Consider the following 17,520-nt stretch of genomic DNA (forward strand, 5'->3'; position numbering starts at 1 on the left):
ATTAATACAATACTTTATTTATAAATTTAGATTTAATTCATAAAAATCTTCAATATATATGTTGGATGTTGAGACATTATACAAAATTTTTTATCTTTAAATTTTATTAATACATATCAACTATTAATATTTAAATAAATATTAATACTGGGCGGCGATGGAGGCTTGCTGCGCTGGGCTTCTCCTTGCAGCTGGGCGGCGATGGAGGCTTGCGACGTTGGCGATGGCGGCAATCTGCTAGCAGGGCGGCATTGGGAGCTTGTGGCGTTGGGCGAAGATCGCAGCTGGGCGGCGATGGAGGCTTGCGGCACTGGCGATGGCGGCGATCTGCTAGCAAGGCGGCACTGGGAGCTTGCGGCGTTGGGCGGTGATGGCGGCGTTGGGCGCTGGGCAGCGATAGGAGGCGATGGCGGGTGGCTGATGGCTTGCGGCGCTGGCAATGGGAAAAGATGAGTAATGAAGGAGAAGATGAGAGGAATGAGACAGAGAGTTGAGAAGGTATAAGGATAGCATGTGTGAATCTTGGAGGGTAAAATGGTAATTCAATTGGTCAACTCTAAAAGCTCCAGAGGGCTTTTTTGAAAACGTTGTTAGATAAGTTGATAAGCTGTATAGCTTTTAAGCTATTAATATATTCAAACAGGTAAGAAAAGAAGCTTGCTGACTTATAAGCTAAACTAATAGCTTACAAGCGGTCCAACAGCATTACCAAACAAGCTGGTAATAGATTTTATTATAATCCCAATCAAATACTAACATATAGATAGTTATCACATGGACTGATGTTCGCTTCTGCTGAAGATGAATAGCATTAGTCAATTTTATGGGCCTCGACTAGTGAGTACTGAGAATATTTAGACAGTTGAAGTAATTAAAGATGGGGATTAGTTAGTTGGGTTGCTTGGTCAAGAAATAAACACCTCTTTTATCAGTGCATGGCGCACAATTAAACATCATTCTATTCTATTCTATTCTATTTATATATCCCACGGCCTTTGCCCTCCCCCTCTTCTCTAATTAAAGAGCATATATCTCCCTCCACGTACCCGGGCATTAACCAACATTTTTCGGCCGAATATGGATGGGTTCAACTGTGGATGCCTTCAAAATGGCTCGAAATCTTCAACCTTGAACCCACTACTACTAGATCCCGAAGAATTCAGGAAGCAAGGTCACATGATGATAGATTTTCTGGCCGATTACTACAAAAACGTGGAGAAATACCCAGTTCGAAGCCAAGTTCAGCCAGGCTATCTGGCAGAACGTTTGCCAGCATCACCTCCTTTCTCCCCAGAATCATTGGAAACCATTCTCCAAGATGTGCAGATGCATATTATCCCAGGAATAACGCATTGGCAAAGCCCAAACCACTTCGCTTACTTCCCATCAAGCGGAAGCACCGCTGCTTTTCTGGGAGAAATGCTCAGCACCGGCCTTAATGTTGTCGGCTTTAACTGGATATCGTCGCCGGCCGCAACGGAGCTCGAGAGTATTGTCATGGATTGGTTCGGACAAATGCTTCAGCTCCCTAAATCCTTTCTCTTCTCCGGCGGCGGTGGCGGCGTGTTGCAAGGCACCACCTGCGAGGCCCTTTTATGTACCCTAATTGCCGCAAGAGATCGAACTCTGGGCCATTTGGGTTTGGGGAGAGATAGGATTCTGAAGCTGGTTGTTTATGGCTCCGATCAAACCCATTTTTCTCTCCAGAAGGCCTGCCGAATCGCCGGAATTAGCCCAGAGAATATTAGGCTTATCTCGACGAACAAATCCAGTGCATTTGAGTTGTCGTCGGAGTCACTGGAGTCGGCTATAGTCTCAGACGTCGAAGCTGGGCTGACTCCGCTGTTCCTTTGCGCCACTGTCGGGACAACTTCGTCTACCGCCGTTGATCCACTGAGGCCTCTATGCGCCGTCGCGAAACGCCACGGTTTGTGGGTCCACGTCGACGCGGCCTACGCCGGAAGCGCCTGCATCTTGCCGGAGCTCCGCCACTTCCTCGATGGGGTCGAGGGCGCAAACTCGTTCAGCCTCAACGCGCACAAGTGGTTCTTCACTAACTTGGATTGTTGTTGCCTCTGGGTTAAGGATCCAAATGCCCTAATCAAAGCTCTCTCAACAAATCCAGAGTGTTTAAGAAACAAGGCTACCGAATCAAAGCAAGTGGTGGATTACAAAGACTGGCAAATAGCCCTAAGCCGCCGGTTTCGGGCCATGAAGCTGTGGCTTGTGCTACGTAGCCATGGGGTTTACAACCTCAGCAGGTTCATTAGATGCCACATCTCCATGGCGAAGCAGTTCGAAGAGCTGGTGAAGATGGACCAGAGGTTTGAGGTGGTTGTTCCTAGGACTTTTGCAGTGGTTTGTTTTAGGGTATCCCCCAGTGCCAGTGGACTTGGAGATGATGATGATGATATGAAGCCCAGTGAGCAGAGCCATGCAAACCAATTCAACTCCAAATTGCTGGAGTCCATAAACGGGTCGGGCCAGATCTACATGAGCCATGCTATGCTTGGAGGAGTGTTTGTGATTCGGTTTGCTGTTGGGGCCAGCCTCACCGGCCATCGCCATGTGAGCACGGCGTGGAAGGTAGTGCAAGATCACGCAACCGCCATGCTACGTGAAATCTGAATTGATATTTTATCAAATAATAAATCTTAAATATTATTATTTAGAAAGTAAAATAAAAAAACGAACTCTTGATGATATCTATAGCACTTTTAGATAATATTTGTGGTAACACGGACGGACACATGCTCACCCATTTCGATTTGTACTAGATTAATGGTGACGTATATCCAATTAATAATATATTGTGTGTTCTTGCATAGTGCATCCTATGGGATTTATGCTTTTTAACATATTTGTTAAATTTATTTGATGATACTTAAAAACAAATTAAGTAATTTTTTATCTAAGTTTTTATACATAAATTTACTTAGCTCTCTCTTTAAATAAATTTATCTAATATTTTATAAATAAACATAAATTATCTATATGCGCCTTATATAAAAGCCTTGTCAATTTCTTTTCTCACCTATGCATTTTTATCCGGGTAAATCACACTAAAGGTCGCAAAATTTTGGTGTCCTTTTCAATTTGGTCACTAAACTTCAATTCTTTGCAAAGTGATAACAAAATTTTAAAATATTTTGTAATGTGGTCACTAAAGTGATTTTTTGATGGTTCTTAGCTGAAATTGCTGACGTGATAATGATGTGGCGCTGTCGTGGCGATGATGTGGTCATTGCCACGTCAGTAATTTTGGTGAGAAATTGTCAAAAAATCACTTTGGTGACTATATTGTAAAACATTTGAAAGGTTTGTGATCACTTTGCAAAGAATTGAAGTTTAGTGATCAAATTACAAAAGATACTAAAATTTTGTGACATTTGATGTGATATACACATCTTTATTCTCGACGGTTACTGTTCATTTTCTTCCTTATCACCTTCTGTTCAACCACTGATCCTCCTCACCTTTCATCTTTTTCCTCACCACTAAATCATTCGACCACCATTAGCCTCTTTTTTCTCTTCATTTTACTGTCTGATGACCATTAGTCTTCCTTCTTGACTTCTCGTTCGTTGGTCTTTCTTTGATCTCCTTGGCCTAACCAATCTACCACCTTCCTTCAATCTTCTTCTTCAACTTTTTCGATCTTTCTTCATCATTGGTTTATTTTTTTTATTTTTTATTTTTGAATTTTTTAATTATTTAAGTAGAATTATTATAATTCCACTAATAATTATTTTTAGTCTTTTTAGAATCTATTTTTGAACATAGATGTAAAAAATAAAATTTTATTTTTATTTCTTAATAATTCATATTAATCATAAAATATTATTTTAATCTTAAATTTGTTGTTGATGTTAACATATAGTTTTGAATGAATTTGACAATAGAGATATTTTGGTAAAAAAATCTTATTTCGATGCTTATCATATGCATTTAGATAGTGTTTGTTAACTAAGATATAGATAAAAAAATGTAAAATATAGAAAGCATTTCAAACTTTTATCCAATCAAATGTGTTTGTTAAATTTATCTAATAACTCTTAAAAAGAAGTCACGTGACTTATTATCTAAGTTTTTAAAAATATACTTATCTCTCACCCCCTCAAGATAAGCATATTTTAATCCTTATAAATAAGAAAAAATAACACTTGTGTCCTCCAGTATATTCCAAAAAATTTAACAAATAATTTAATAAAAAATTTAGAATCATTTCCATTCTTATCTTGGTCATTCCATATTTTGGTCCGAAAAACATTTCAATCTTAACTTGATCATTTCATATTTTAGTTTGAAAAACATTCAAATTTTATCTTGATACAATCTTATCTTATTCATTTTAACAAACAATACCTTAACAAATATATGGGAAAAAAAAATATTGACCATTTCATATCTCAATTCGAAAAGCATTTCAACCTTATCTTATTCATTTTAACAAACACTACTTTAAAAAAATAAAACTCATTGCTTTGTCATGTCATGACTTAAAAACAATACAATAATATACCTGCAGAAGATTTTTGCAATAAAAATGACACTAAAACTATGAAATGTGCCATTCCTCATCAATTCTGGTATTATTAATTTCTTCTTAATATATAAATATAATCCATAGCCTCTCTCTCTCTTTTTTCTTTTTCTTTTTTTTGACTGAGAGACCCAGAAGTCTTTAAGAACTTGGTGAGATTATTGGCTTCAAATTGGGCACTTAATTATGCATTGTTTTTAAATAAATTAAAGCCCCCAACTAGGAATCTCCTTGATTAGCAGTACTATATATACATATAGACGCTTTGGTTCTAATGAACCACCAAGTCCCAACCAAGTAATATCTGAGAGTAAGATAGCTTTTGCTAGGGAAGAGAGGAGTTGTTTTCGCCATCGGCCGCCGCCATGTTCTGGTTGGGCAATGGACAGTGTACAGTACGGCGACGGCGGCCATAGTGCTAGGTTAAAGAAAAATGGTTGCATGGTTTTGTCAAGAAATAAACACGTCGTCCTTTTGACGGCAACTGATAGTTGTTGCATGCATCTCTGCCATCAACACCCACATGTTTCCTTATCGACCGTCCGGACTCCGGACCAGGGCCGGACTTTTAATGAGAGGCAGTGACTCGAGGTCCATAAATCTTTGATTTTTTGGGTTCCAGAATTTTGAAAACTCTCCCCCCCTCTCTCTCTCTCTCTCTCAAGTGCCCGGCCGCCCATCTCTAGGTCCGCCTTAAAAACATTTGTTTGTGACCTTAAGCAAAATTTAATTTAGTGTCGTTTTAATAATATAAATAAATATTAAAAATTATTTAATTTTTACTTTATTTATTTTTTGAAATACAAAGTTACTAATTAAATTTTTATATTTAAATTTAAAAAATAAATATTTTTCAATTGACAATATAGACAAGAAAAAAAATATATGAAAACATAAAAATTGAATAAATAAAAAAATATGAGAAGTTTATAGATAGATTCTGAAAATTAAAAATTCACTAATAAAATAGAATTAATAATTTTACATCTCAAAACTTTAAAAAAATTAATTAATTATCAATTTTGGGGGCCCACTTTCTTGGGGCCCTAGCCTACTTATGTCCTATGCTGTGCGCTGCCTAAAATCCCACGTCCCCTTAGTTTGCATGGATGGGAGAAATCAAGAATTAAAATTCAGTTTCAGATTTTTGTACAAACTTTTATTGTCCGAAGAACCAATACATGAAATGAAATTATACCTAGACTAGACTTTCACTTGCTAAATGATACAAATGTAGGGCTTCTAAATACTCTTTTAGTTTTTTAGGTTTAATTCTTGTGTCTAAATATTTTTTTAAATTAGTTGTTAGAATCATTTAATGATTTGATCGACTTATACCTGTAAAACTAAATATATATATATATAATTATAATTAAAATGCACCCACCTTAAAGCTGCTTAAAATCGTTTATTAATTGTTCATAACTAATAGTTGCCATGAACGGTTTGAAACAATAAAATATTGTACAGATATATTTTTTAAAAAGAATTATACAAATGATAAAACTATACAAGAAACAATGATAAACACCAAAACAAATTGAACTCAAGCTCAAGATCAAACTGAAATTAATCTTAATCCTTAAGATCCATATCCCTAACATAATTAACATTAATATCTAGTTTGGTAGCCCAAAAACGAGAGACAAAGATTGTAGTCCAACCTAAGGGTGGTGTTCGATGTGCGATTTAACTAGTCTAAATCATTTTTAATACGCTAATTCACATGTGCAATTTTTTTATTACTTCAAACCATGCAATCTAATTTGATCTCCACAGCAAAATACAGCGCAGTTCAATACAGTGTTCGCTATTTGTCCGAATGGGTTAGATCAGCAATTGGAAAGGCCTCAGTCTAGATTAACACTTAGTACTCATTCATTGTCTATCTCATTCAATTTAGAGGAATAAATGTTTAGAAAAGAAAAATGAATGATTTAGAGAGAGGAGGATGAGAGATATAGAGTATCGGTGGGGTTGGGGTTGGGGTAGAAAAAAATTGTTTAGACTTTAGGGTTTTATTTTTTTTAATTTTTATATTGTTAAGACTCTTAATTGTCAGGTTATTCAATTAAAAATCGAAATTATTTTTATTAAACTGCAAACTGTATAATTTATAAATTTTTCAAACCATCTCAACTCGTTCCCTTTAAAAAAACCATGCAATGCATTGTGATGTGATGTGGTGTGATGTGATGTGATGCACTGCGATTAGTTTTCACAGGTTTAACAATTTTCTTTTTAACACCCCTAGTCCAACCCCTTATTTTAGGACCAAATATCATTATCTTCTCAACATTTACCACCATACACATCACTAAAGGCCATATTTAAACTTGCTTCATGCATAACTTTTGTGGCAAAAAACAATATTTACCACATAAAACGTTAACAATAGCATAAAATATAGCACGGGCAAGTGAGTGTAAGAAAACTCATCACGTAATTGGTATTTATTTCCTTCATTTTGTTAAACCCTTATTCCATAATGTGGTTATCAGATGATGTAAAGTTTACCAGTTAATTATTAGTTATGATGCCCACAAACTTTACTGATTCTAATTGGAAATACAAATTAGATTTGTCCTAATGCAAATTTGACCGTTTATCCCGAGTTCAGGTTGATTTGGATCAGGTCTCAGTTTCAAAGCATAGTTTAAAATATAGTTAGTTCAACATAAATTTTGAGCACAATCAACAGTAGCAACGTAAACAACAATAACACTATGAGATTACATTAACCATCTACTGTAACAATAATTTTACCAAAAAAAAAAAAAAACTGTTAAACACACTGCGGAGAAGAGGAAAGAAGTCACCTTGGAGATTTATCTAGAGATTAAGTACATGACAAAGACAGCACCTTCGGCTTCGGTCGGATCATGTAATTTCTATAGACTCGGAATAAAGAAAGCAGGTTTTCCTAGCCAAATCTTGGCTTATAGGAAACTTAAAAGCAAAGGAATTTAGGTGTTTGGGTCGTTTGGCTTTGTATTAGATCATCAGGTTGAGGTTGGGTCTCATCTAACCAAGACTGGAATTTGATGTAATGTAATCATTTCAAGAAATTAGGGTCGGGATTCAGAACTGAACCAGTTAACAAAAAAATCCAAACACAATTGACCCAATTATTATATTAATTCAATTTAGTTCTTAGATCTATTTAGACTCGTAAACACCCCTACTTTGAACTAGAGGGTGGATTGCAGAGAAAACAGTACAGTAACACAATACTCTTTGTAAAAAGAATTTTTTTTTTTTTTTTCTAACTCAAAAGATCTGCGAGGTAAGAATGCATGCTTATAAGAATTCAACTAGCAAAATGCTTTTCGACATGTGTTTGTAACAGATGAATCCATCAATTACATAACACACAAATAAGGAACGCATAATTTTAAATTAAAATTCATTTTATTTATAAAAGAAAAATACTAAGTAGGATCCTTAAATTCCATTACAAATGAAATACAGTTCGAAGAGAGACCGTGTTTGGGCCAAGTAGGATCCTTATAATGGGCTGCCCGTTTTATAAATTAAGATGCAAACAGCTTGGAGTTTCGTCATCATCTTCAATTTTAACTGGAGGGCTGGCCTAAAGAAATTGACAACGTAGACGAGTCTTGCATAGAAATGGATAGAAAATATAAAAGAAAAGATAATGATGAAATACAATAATTGAAGAACTTGGAAGAGAAGATAAGGATACCTTTCTTATCATATGACATTATTGCCACAACCCGATTAACGAAGCACAGGATAAAGAGCAAGTGATATGACTGAATGAGGGGTCCAACCTTTCTTGCTGCAAAGAAAAAGCTCAAGAAAAGTAATTCAAATCTTCACAATCCCTCTTTTGATTGAAGATATTACTTTCGTGAATGCTTTAGTAGACATTATTGAATGCACATTAATTAATGGAACAATTTCATTACGATATTCCTTTCAAACTGCACTTCTTACCAAAATGCGAATGGTGAGATAAAAAGTAAAAAATCACAGTGCCCTAATTCAGGCTGAACATCAACATGCATTCATATAATCCCTCAATGATTAGATTCTTTAAGTAGAATAAACGCCATTAATAGCTAAGTAATTCAATCATAGAATCCACTATTTGAGGCTTTGAGTCAAAGTCTTGGTCTGCTAATTGCTCTTCTTTAATTCAATCAACAGCAAAGCCAATAGCACCAAATGAGAGAATGACAAGTTGCACAAGTACTAAAGTTAAAGAAGGGTTAATCCAATCAAATGCAGCACGGTTGTAAAAGGGTTTCAAGGAGCTGGGTGACTAAGTTTGTACTGTTGGAGAAATTACAATAAAAGTGTATCAAAAGAAAGACGAACACATAACAGTTCAAGATAGTCGGATAAGTAACAAATATCTTACCTCTCTTTGCAACAACTTGGTGCCGCTTCTACAAGTTCTGATCTCTAGCAGTACACTGGGTTATGTCAGACATTTCCACAGGATACAAAAGGACAGCCATTCGAGCCATTCTTCTCACAAATCCAGCCCAAAAGTGAAGACAACTTCTCCCCAATGCCTTTATCTGCCCAAAGTAATGCAAAGAGAGACAAGTAACAGGCCCTGGTGAACGTATTCTTTGAATAATGAGCTAATAATGAAATAAAGTAACAGTGACTAGTGGATTAGTAGGTTATTCTAAAACAAGATTTGTTTTCTTTCTAATCCTCCCATGAAGTAGTAACATCAATCTTCATATTTTTAGTAAAATAATATATCTGATACTAATGAAAGAAAGGGGCAAAAAAAGAACTTCAATAAGTTGATGGATCACCTACATGCTTTTTGGTGGACAGCAGGGCCCATTTAATAACCTAAGGATAGTCATTGTGTAAAAAACTGCTATGAACTCCTTTTTCTTGCTTTCGGGAAAAAAGAAACTTAAAAGGTTGTAATGCTATAAACTAAAACAAGATCAAGTTAGTCTGCAATAATTAAAAAAGTGGATATGGCATATTAAGAAAGAACCGCAGGGGAAATATTAACTCAAGTCCTCAGGATTTCAATTAGTCAACTCCAGGTGTATCACTTGAATAATCGTTTTATAAGCTAATTATGTTCTACTTTATTTATTTGTGCCTTTTGGGGTGGCAGGGTTTAGAGACTAACAAAATGTTCTTACCAGACAGCTGATCATTTCGAAGAACAACAGCTCTCTCTGATTTCATGTTTAATTATCCCATCTTCATGGAGAAAACTTATTTCCATCATCCAACTATACTGTCCTTGGCACTCTGCTTCTTAGCGACATTATCTATTGCTGCTACTACAAACTACACCACTGATCAATCAGCTCTGCTAGCCTTTAAAGACCACGTCACTTATGACCCCAATGGAATCTTGGCAAATAATTGGTCCACAGCCACCTCAATCTGCAACTGGACTGGTGTCTCTTGTAGCATGAATCCCTTGCGGGTAACAGCCTTGAATATCCCAGAAATGGGTCTTAGAGGCACCATCCCTCCAGATGTAGGGAATCTATCATTTCTTGCTCATTTCAACATCAGTAATAACAACTTCCATGGTCTTCTACCAAGCGAGTTGGCTCGACTGCATCAATTGAAGGTTGTCAACTTCAATGTTAACAACTTCAGTGGAGAGGTTCCTTCATGGTTTGGAGTCTTGCCTCAACTTCAATATTTGCTTCTCGCCAACAACAGTTTCACAGGTCATTACCATTTCCCCTCTCAGAAATTTTGGCCCCCTAATTTAAGTTTCAATTCTCTGCAAGGAGCACTCCACAAGGAGATAGATAATCATCATACGTTCAAGAAGAATAATGGGATTTAACCTGTTTCCAGGTCCCATACCTTCAACTATTTTCAGAGCCCCGTCTCTTCAGCATATTGAATTCACATACAACAAATTGTCTGGTGGTCTCCCAGAGGACTTCTGCCTTCGCCTTCCAAAACTTGAGTATCTCTTTCTTTCTGGGAATGAGTTATATGGCCAAATTCCATCAACTATTGGTGCATGTAGAGAGCTTAAAGTTATATCACTATCTACTAATAAATTCAACAGTTTCATTCCTAAAGAAATTGGGAATTTGACCATGCTTCAAGAGCTATACCTTGCCGACAACAATCTTAGAGGTAAGACTTATTTTGCTGTCATCCATTAACATGTCATTTGATCGGTTTAGTGCAAGGATGTTACTTTACAAAACTTAAACAATTTTGGATTAGCTTGTGTTAGCTGCTGATGGTGAAGAAGAAAACAAATATGAACAAAAACTATAAGTTTTTTCTGATTTTTTATTCCAAGTATTCCAGAAATATTTGGTTTAGCAACTTCCTTAGAAATTTTATACAGTGGGACAAGGAATTATGTAAAAAGCATATGATGATGTGCCCTCAAAATTTTGATGATTGACCACATTTTATTAAAAAAATAAAAAATGAAAAAAAGGAATGACCCTTATGCACATTTCTTTATGCATCAACTAGACAACTACTCGCCGCATGCTGACTCTTCTTTACAATCTAATGCCTTGATAATTTCCAAAATCATTTCTACGTTAGAAATTCCAGAAAATGATTGAATGTATTAAGTTTCATTCTTAACAAAATAAAAGGTAGTAATCAGTTATAAATTTGAAACTATAACCAGAAAATTGACAAAATAAATGACTGGAAATTGGTTAGAAAAATACTATTTCACAACCAAAAGTTGAAGGAAGCTAATTTTTAACAAAGATCGCAAAAGATTAAAAATGCACTAGAAATGTCTTAAGTTTAGAAATGTGAAAATAGATAGATCATGCAAACAAGTTTTTATGAAAAAATGGAACATATTACCTTCTTTTATTTACAAGTTACAATCACACTTTAAAACAGATTAGAGGGAGGTAGATATGAGCATACTATAAAAGTTGATAAATTTACCATTCAGAGTTCACAACTTTTTTGGAGTTAAATGCAATATAAAAGAAATTAAATCTGTATAAAGGCCATAAGGTATCATACTGCTCCAAAAGGCTGACTGGATTCCACTAGCTTTATTCAATTTGATTCATGGGATTGAGGTTCAAAGGCTTGACTGTGAGAGAACCAAGGGTAGGGAATCAACTTTGGCAGGGCTCATGCTAACTGGAGCTTAAAGAAATAGCATCATGGACTGAAAACAGGCCTGCTATTTGTAAAATAGAACTGTAAGCCCCTATTTGTAAACTGGTCTGCTAACCATAGATGTTACATATTCAATATAGATAGAATAGGCATATTTATAATATATGTCTAAGTATATGAAGTTATAATACATATCATGTATATTTTTGAAATTCTAGAAACTAATTATAGCTAACTAGTTTAAAATTTTAAATCTAAAGGATTATCTACCAGTAGATGATTGCACTAGGTCCCAATCCCTTCCCCTATCCCCCTCCCAAAAATTAAAAAAAGAAAAGAAAAGAAAAAAAATGTCATATTCCCCCCCCCCCCCCCCCAACCCTAAAAAAAGAATAAACAACATCAATAATAATAATAACAATAAATGGCTTTATAAGTTTCATGAACTCCTTTGCAGGTGAAATTCCTCAAGAGATGGGTAATCTTCATAGTTTGAAGACACTATCTGTTGCAGTTAACAATCTTACTGGTCATATACCTTCTTCAATATTTAACATCTCTTCTCTGAAAGGGCTTTATCTTGAAAAGAATAATTTACTTGGCACTCTACCAGTGGATATGTGCATGTATGTTCCTAATCTTCAAGTTGTTTCTCTTCGCCGCAATAAATTGAAAGGAAGCATTCCAAGAGAAATAGGAAACTGTACCTCACTCACAGAATTAAGTCTCTCAGAAAATCAGTTTTCAGGTAAAGTATTATCAATTGTTTGCTTGACTAGTTCCTCTCTTTTTTTCCTTCTTTTTTTTTTTTGGCTAGTACTCAAAGTACTAAGCCTGTCAACAGACCAGATCTGGTGCAGATCCACAAGTTCCAGATCCGTTAAGACCAGTCCAGATCTACTAGATCCATATATAAATGGACCTGATGGATCTGGACCAGATCCAGATCCATTACATAAATATTTACTACAAAATAGAATTTTATATTTTTAAATTTTAATATTTAATTGCACATTTTTAAAATTATTTTATTCTCACATATATTTGTTAAAATATTTATATGTATGTGTATACATACGTTTAAAAGTAAGTATACAAACATGTATGTAATACATATATGCACATATGTACACTTACATTACGTACTACATACAAATATATGCATAGGTGTATATAGATATATATATATATACATATATAGATGTATATATATTCACATACATATATGTATGCACATATATTTCCCATGTGCATGTATATAAAAACATACATACTTATGTATAGTATGTACAAGAATGTTAATGCGTGTATGTATAATATTATGTCTTTGTAACATATGTAAATATGTATAATACATATATATACATGTATCCACACATATTTATACATCTGCATATATGTATGTACTATACACATGCATGTGGATATATATATGTGCATACATGTACATTTACATATGCATATATACATATAGCCACATATGTAAATGTTTATGAATGTAAACGTATATATACATATATGTATGAATATATATATAGTGACATGCGATTTGGATATTAGTAATATATGTGTGTACATGTATATATACATGCAATGACGTATATACATAAATATCATACACATTATATATGTGTGTACTTATGTTTATATATGTATATATGTTTGCGTATGTATAAATATATGGATTTTCCTACTCATATATAAATAAATACATGTATGTATATGTGTTTATATATAAAAAAGCAAGGAAATGTTTTAAAATGGATCTGGTCCAGATCCATGAGACCAGTCCAATAATAAACATATCTGTACTGGATCATTAGTTGATCTCGATCTAATGGATCTGGACCTGACAGGCCTACACAGTACTAATATGGATCATGAAAAGAAAAAGGATGAATTCAATAGATAGTTTGAATCAGCAATGCACCGAGAAGAAGAAATAAAAGAGTTTTTATTCAAGCAAAATGAGTTGCGCCACCAATGGGCATAGTATTAACCAAAAAAAAAAAAATGCTAGGAAAAATATTAATTCGGAGTTAATAGCAAGACTTGCTAACTTGGAACTGGGTGCTTTTACACAATCACATGACAAAAATGTAGATACTAGACCAAGGATGTCCATAATAATTGGCCAAGATATCAATTCTACTGCGTTAACATTATCAAGACCATAACCTAGGTACAAGTTACCAGTTTCTATTGTCACAAAGGATGATTGAACCTAAAGGAGTCATTTTGGTAATTTCAGAAAACACTAGCTTCTAACTAAATACTAGCTTTTGCAGCAAAAAGGAAAACACTAACTTCTGCTGTTGGAGCAGGTAAGGCACAAAAGCACATACTTGACTTTAACTAAATACCCTAAACAGAAGACATATACCATGCCACAGCTGGTAACTTGGCTGCCAGCTTGATGCCACATCAATTGCTCTCTCATGTTGTGGTTTTAATGCTTTTCAGGTTCCATATCACCAGAGATTGGTATTCTACAAAACCTGGAGAGGCTGCAACTCAGTTCCAACAACCTAAATGGTCCCATTCCAGCAATAATATTCAATGTCTCAAGGCTGCAAATTATTTCAATCGAGGAGAATCAACTTTCAGGCAAACTTCCATCAAACTTTGGCCTTTCATTACCCAATCTTACAGAACTTTATCTCGGAGGAAACAATCTCCAGGGTGCTATCCCTGACTCCATCTCAAATGCTTCTAAGCTCACTTACCTAGGCCTTACCTCTAACAGTTTCACTGGTCCAATTCCCAACTCCCTTGGTAATTTAAGATTCCTTGAACAACTGCATTTGGGATCAAACAATTTGACAAGTGAAAATTCATCTCCAGAACAAAGCTTCCTCATTTCCTTGGAAAACTGTAAAAACTTGAAAGTACTGTGGATATCAAGAAATCCTCTAAATGCCATTCTGCCTGTTTCAATTGGAAATCTCTCCACTTCTGTTCGTAGCATTTTTGCAAGTTACTGTGGATTCAGAGGCACCATTCCTAGCGAAATTGGTAACTTAAGCAATGTAGCATTCTTACATCTAGAAAACAATGACTTGACTGGGTTCATTCCAACAACAGTCTTTAAAGATTTGTGGAAGCTTCAAGTACTAAATATTCATGGCAACAAATTCCAAGGATCTATTTCGGCCGATCTATGCAATTTAAAGAACCTTGGTGCTTTATATTTGCAGAAAAACAAGCTTTCTGGATCAATACCAGCATGCCTAGGGAATCTTACTTCTATAAGACATCTCTCCCTCAGTTCTAACAAATTAACTTCTGGGATACCCACCAGCTTGTGGAACCTTGCCTATCTTTTGAAGATGAACTTGTCCTCAAATTCTTTAAGTGGACATCTGTCACCACTCATTGGAAATTTGAAGGTTGCAACTACTATAGATCTATCAATGAATCGTTTCTCTGGTCCAATACCAGTAACAATAGGAGGTCTTCAAAGCTTAGTTAATCTTTCTTTGGCACATAATCAATTTGCAGGACCAATACCTGAATCAATCGGGAATTTGTTGAGTATGGAATTCATAGATCTTTCCCACAACAATCTCTCTGGTGCAATTCCCAAGTCTTTTGAAGCACTCTCACAACTTCAACGCTTCAATGTGTCTTTCAACAATTTGAGAGGAGGAATTCCCCAGGGAGGACCTTTTGCCAACTTCACAATTCAATCTTTCATAGGAAATGAAGCATTGTGCGATGCTCCTCAGCTGCAACTGCCACCATGCATTGCCGGTTCCACACATAAGTCAGGGAGGAAAAGAATTTTATTAATTATATGTACTCCTGTGTTAATAGCATCCATACTCCTCACCTTGACCTCTGTTCTTGCACTGAGAAAATGCCAAATGAGATCAAAACAAACAACTCAATCTGTTATGTTATCCACGCTAACAGTCAAAAAGTTTACCTACCAAGAACTTGTACAGGCGACTGATGGGTTTAGTGATAGCAATCTACTCGGCATGGGAAGTTTTGGCTCAGTATACAAAGGGACTTTTCTAGATGGGGGAACCTTGGCAATAAAGGTCTTCAATTTGCAGCTAGAAGGTGCATTCAAGAGTTTTGATACAGAATGTGAGATGTTACGTAATATTCGTCATCGGAACCTTATCAAAGTCATTAGCAGTTGCTCTAACCTTGATTTTAAAGCAATAGTACTTGACTACATGCCCAATGGTAGTCTTGAAAAATGGTTATATTCTCACAACTACTTCTTAGATATACTGCAGAGATTAGAGATAATGATAGACGTTGCTTGTGCTCTGGAGTATCTCCACCATAGTTACTCCACACCTGTGGTCCACCGTGATCTAAAACCCAGTAATGTCCTCCTAGACGAAGATATGGTTGCCTACGTAAGTGATTTTGGCATAGCAAAGTTCTTAGCTAATGGGGACAGCATGCAACAAACCAAAACTATAGCCACATTTGGATATATCGCACCAGGTGACGCTTTTAACTTGGTTTGTTTCAGCACAAATTTAACTAAGGCTTTAATTAAGTTTTGCATCCTTGCCAACATATTATTTCTTTTAATGAATCTTAATGTTGAATGTAGAGTATGGGCTGGAAGGATTAGTGTCCACAAAGTGTGATGTTTACAGTTTTGGAATCATGTTAATTGAAACATTTACAAGAACAAAGCCAACTGATGCGATGTTTGCTGGTGATTTGAGCCTGAAGCGCTGGGTGGAAAAGTCATTGCCTAATGCATTATCTCAAGTTATTGATGCCAGTTTGCTAAGACCCGAGGAAGAACACTACACAGCAAAGGTGAGGTGTGTCTCATCCATCCTGGGATTGGCTTTAAATTGCTCGGCGGAGTCAGCGGAGGCGAGGATGAACATAAAAGATGTCGTAGCAGCACTCAAAAAGATAAGGCTTTTATTCCTCGAAACTGTCAAAGGACCATAAAATACTACGGTACATATTTCACCTTATATTTTCATTATAATATATAATAGTCTCCTTGTGGCTGATGAACTAATTTGGACCATCAACTCATGCCCCCTGAATGGCAGAAACTGGATGCCATCAAGGTCTGAAGGTCTACGATCAGAAGTGTTACTATCTTGTGAGATGCCACGTGTGTAAAATGATTTGCTTTTCAACGCACAATTATCTAAATCAAGACTCATGAACAAGTTAAATGTTAGGTACAAGCTGTTAAAGTTACTCTATTTCAACTGATTGTAGTAACGTGAGATGTGGGATTGTCCATAGCAGGATCCTTGTTTTCAGAACTCTGTTGCAAAAAAGTTAAAATATACTTTAGATAGGTGAAGATGAATTGGAGAAATATGTCAAGTGTAAATGTAGTTGGTTCCCAAGGAAAACAATTAGTATGTCAGCTGAATGTATGTTTGCAGTCCAGTGGTCATCTAATAATTCAGTCATATACAAAAACAATTTCTACTTATCTCTGGTCTTTATATGCTTCTAATATCTGTATTATATTGAAGGTACCATAAATGTCTCCCTATGATGTCTTAAACCATTACAGGGAAATATTTTGAGGCAGGCAGTGATGAAGGTGGGTGAAAATTATGCTTAAATGTGTCAAAGCATGGTGTGTCTAAAGCTCCTTTTCATCTTACAAATAAAAGCGAGAGCATTAACAAATGCCTTGAGCACAATGGAATGCAGATTACAGAAGTTTAATAATCTTATCAATCAAGCCCCCACAAGCATGGCTCAACGGTAAAGGATATGAAGTTTTACTGGGAGTATTAATAATCAAATCTTTGTAATTGTATGTCTCATGTGGAGGTGTGAACTGAATGTCTTGCTCTGTGTGTATATAGACTGTGATTGCATCCTGATTTACCTAACAGGCAAACTGGAGGGGAAGGCTGCTTGTCTCC

The 17,520-nt window shown here is 35.6% G+C and overlaps 2 protein-coding genes across 2 annotated transcripts; both read left to right on the forward strand.

The window, feature by feature from the left end:
* The first annotated feature begins 1,024 nt into the window (after window positions 1-1,024).
* LOC127793093 (tyrosine decarboxylase 1-like) lies at window positions 1,025-2,739 on the forward strand. The gene has a single exon (XM_052323875.1). The coding sequence runs from the start codon at window positions 1,078-1,080 to the stop codon at window positions 2,626-2,628; it is 1,551 nt and encodes a 516-aa protein (XP_052179835.1). The 5' UTR covers window positions 1,025-1,077; the 3' UTR covers window positions 2,629-2,739.
* Window positions 2,740-9,734: 6,995 nt separating this feature from the next.
* On the forward strand, window positions 9,735-17,075 carry LOC127792969 (receptor kinase-like protein Xa21). Its single transcript, XM_052323672.1, has 6 exons — window positions 9,735-10,236; window positions 10,370-10,660; window positions 12,093-12,383; window positions 14,099-16,102; window positions 16,215-16,579; window positions 16,678-17,075. The coding sequence occupies exons 1-5, from the start codon at window positions 9,735-9,737 to the stop codon at window positions 16,568-16,570; spliced, it is 3,444 nt and encodes a 1,147-aa protein (XP_052179632.1). The 3' UTR covers window positions 16,571-16,579; window positions 16,678-17,075.
* The last annotated feature ends 445 nt before the right edge of the window (window positions 17,076-17,520 follow it).

Source organism: Diospyros lotus, unplaced genomic scaffold (assembly GCF_014633365.1).
Source record: "Diospyros lotus cultivar Yz01 unplaced genomic scaffold, ASM1463336v1 superscaf1, whole genome shotgun sequence".
Taxonomy (NCBI): Eukaryota; Viridiplantae; Streptophyta; class Magnoliopsida; order Ericales; family Ebenaceae; genus Diospyros; species Diospyros lotus.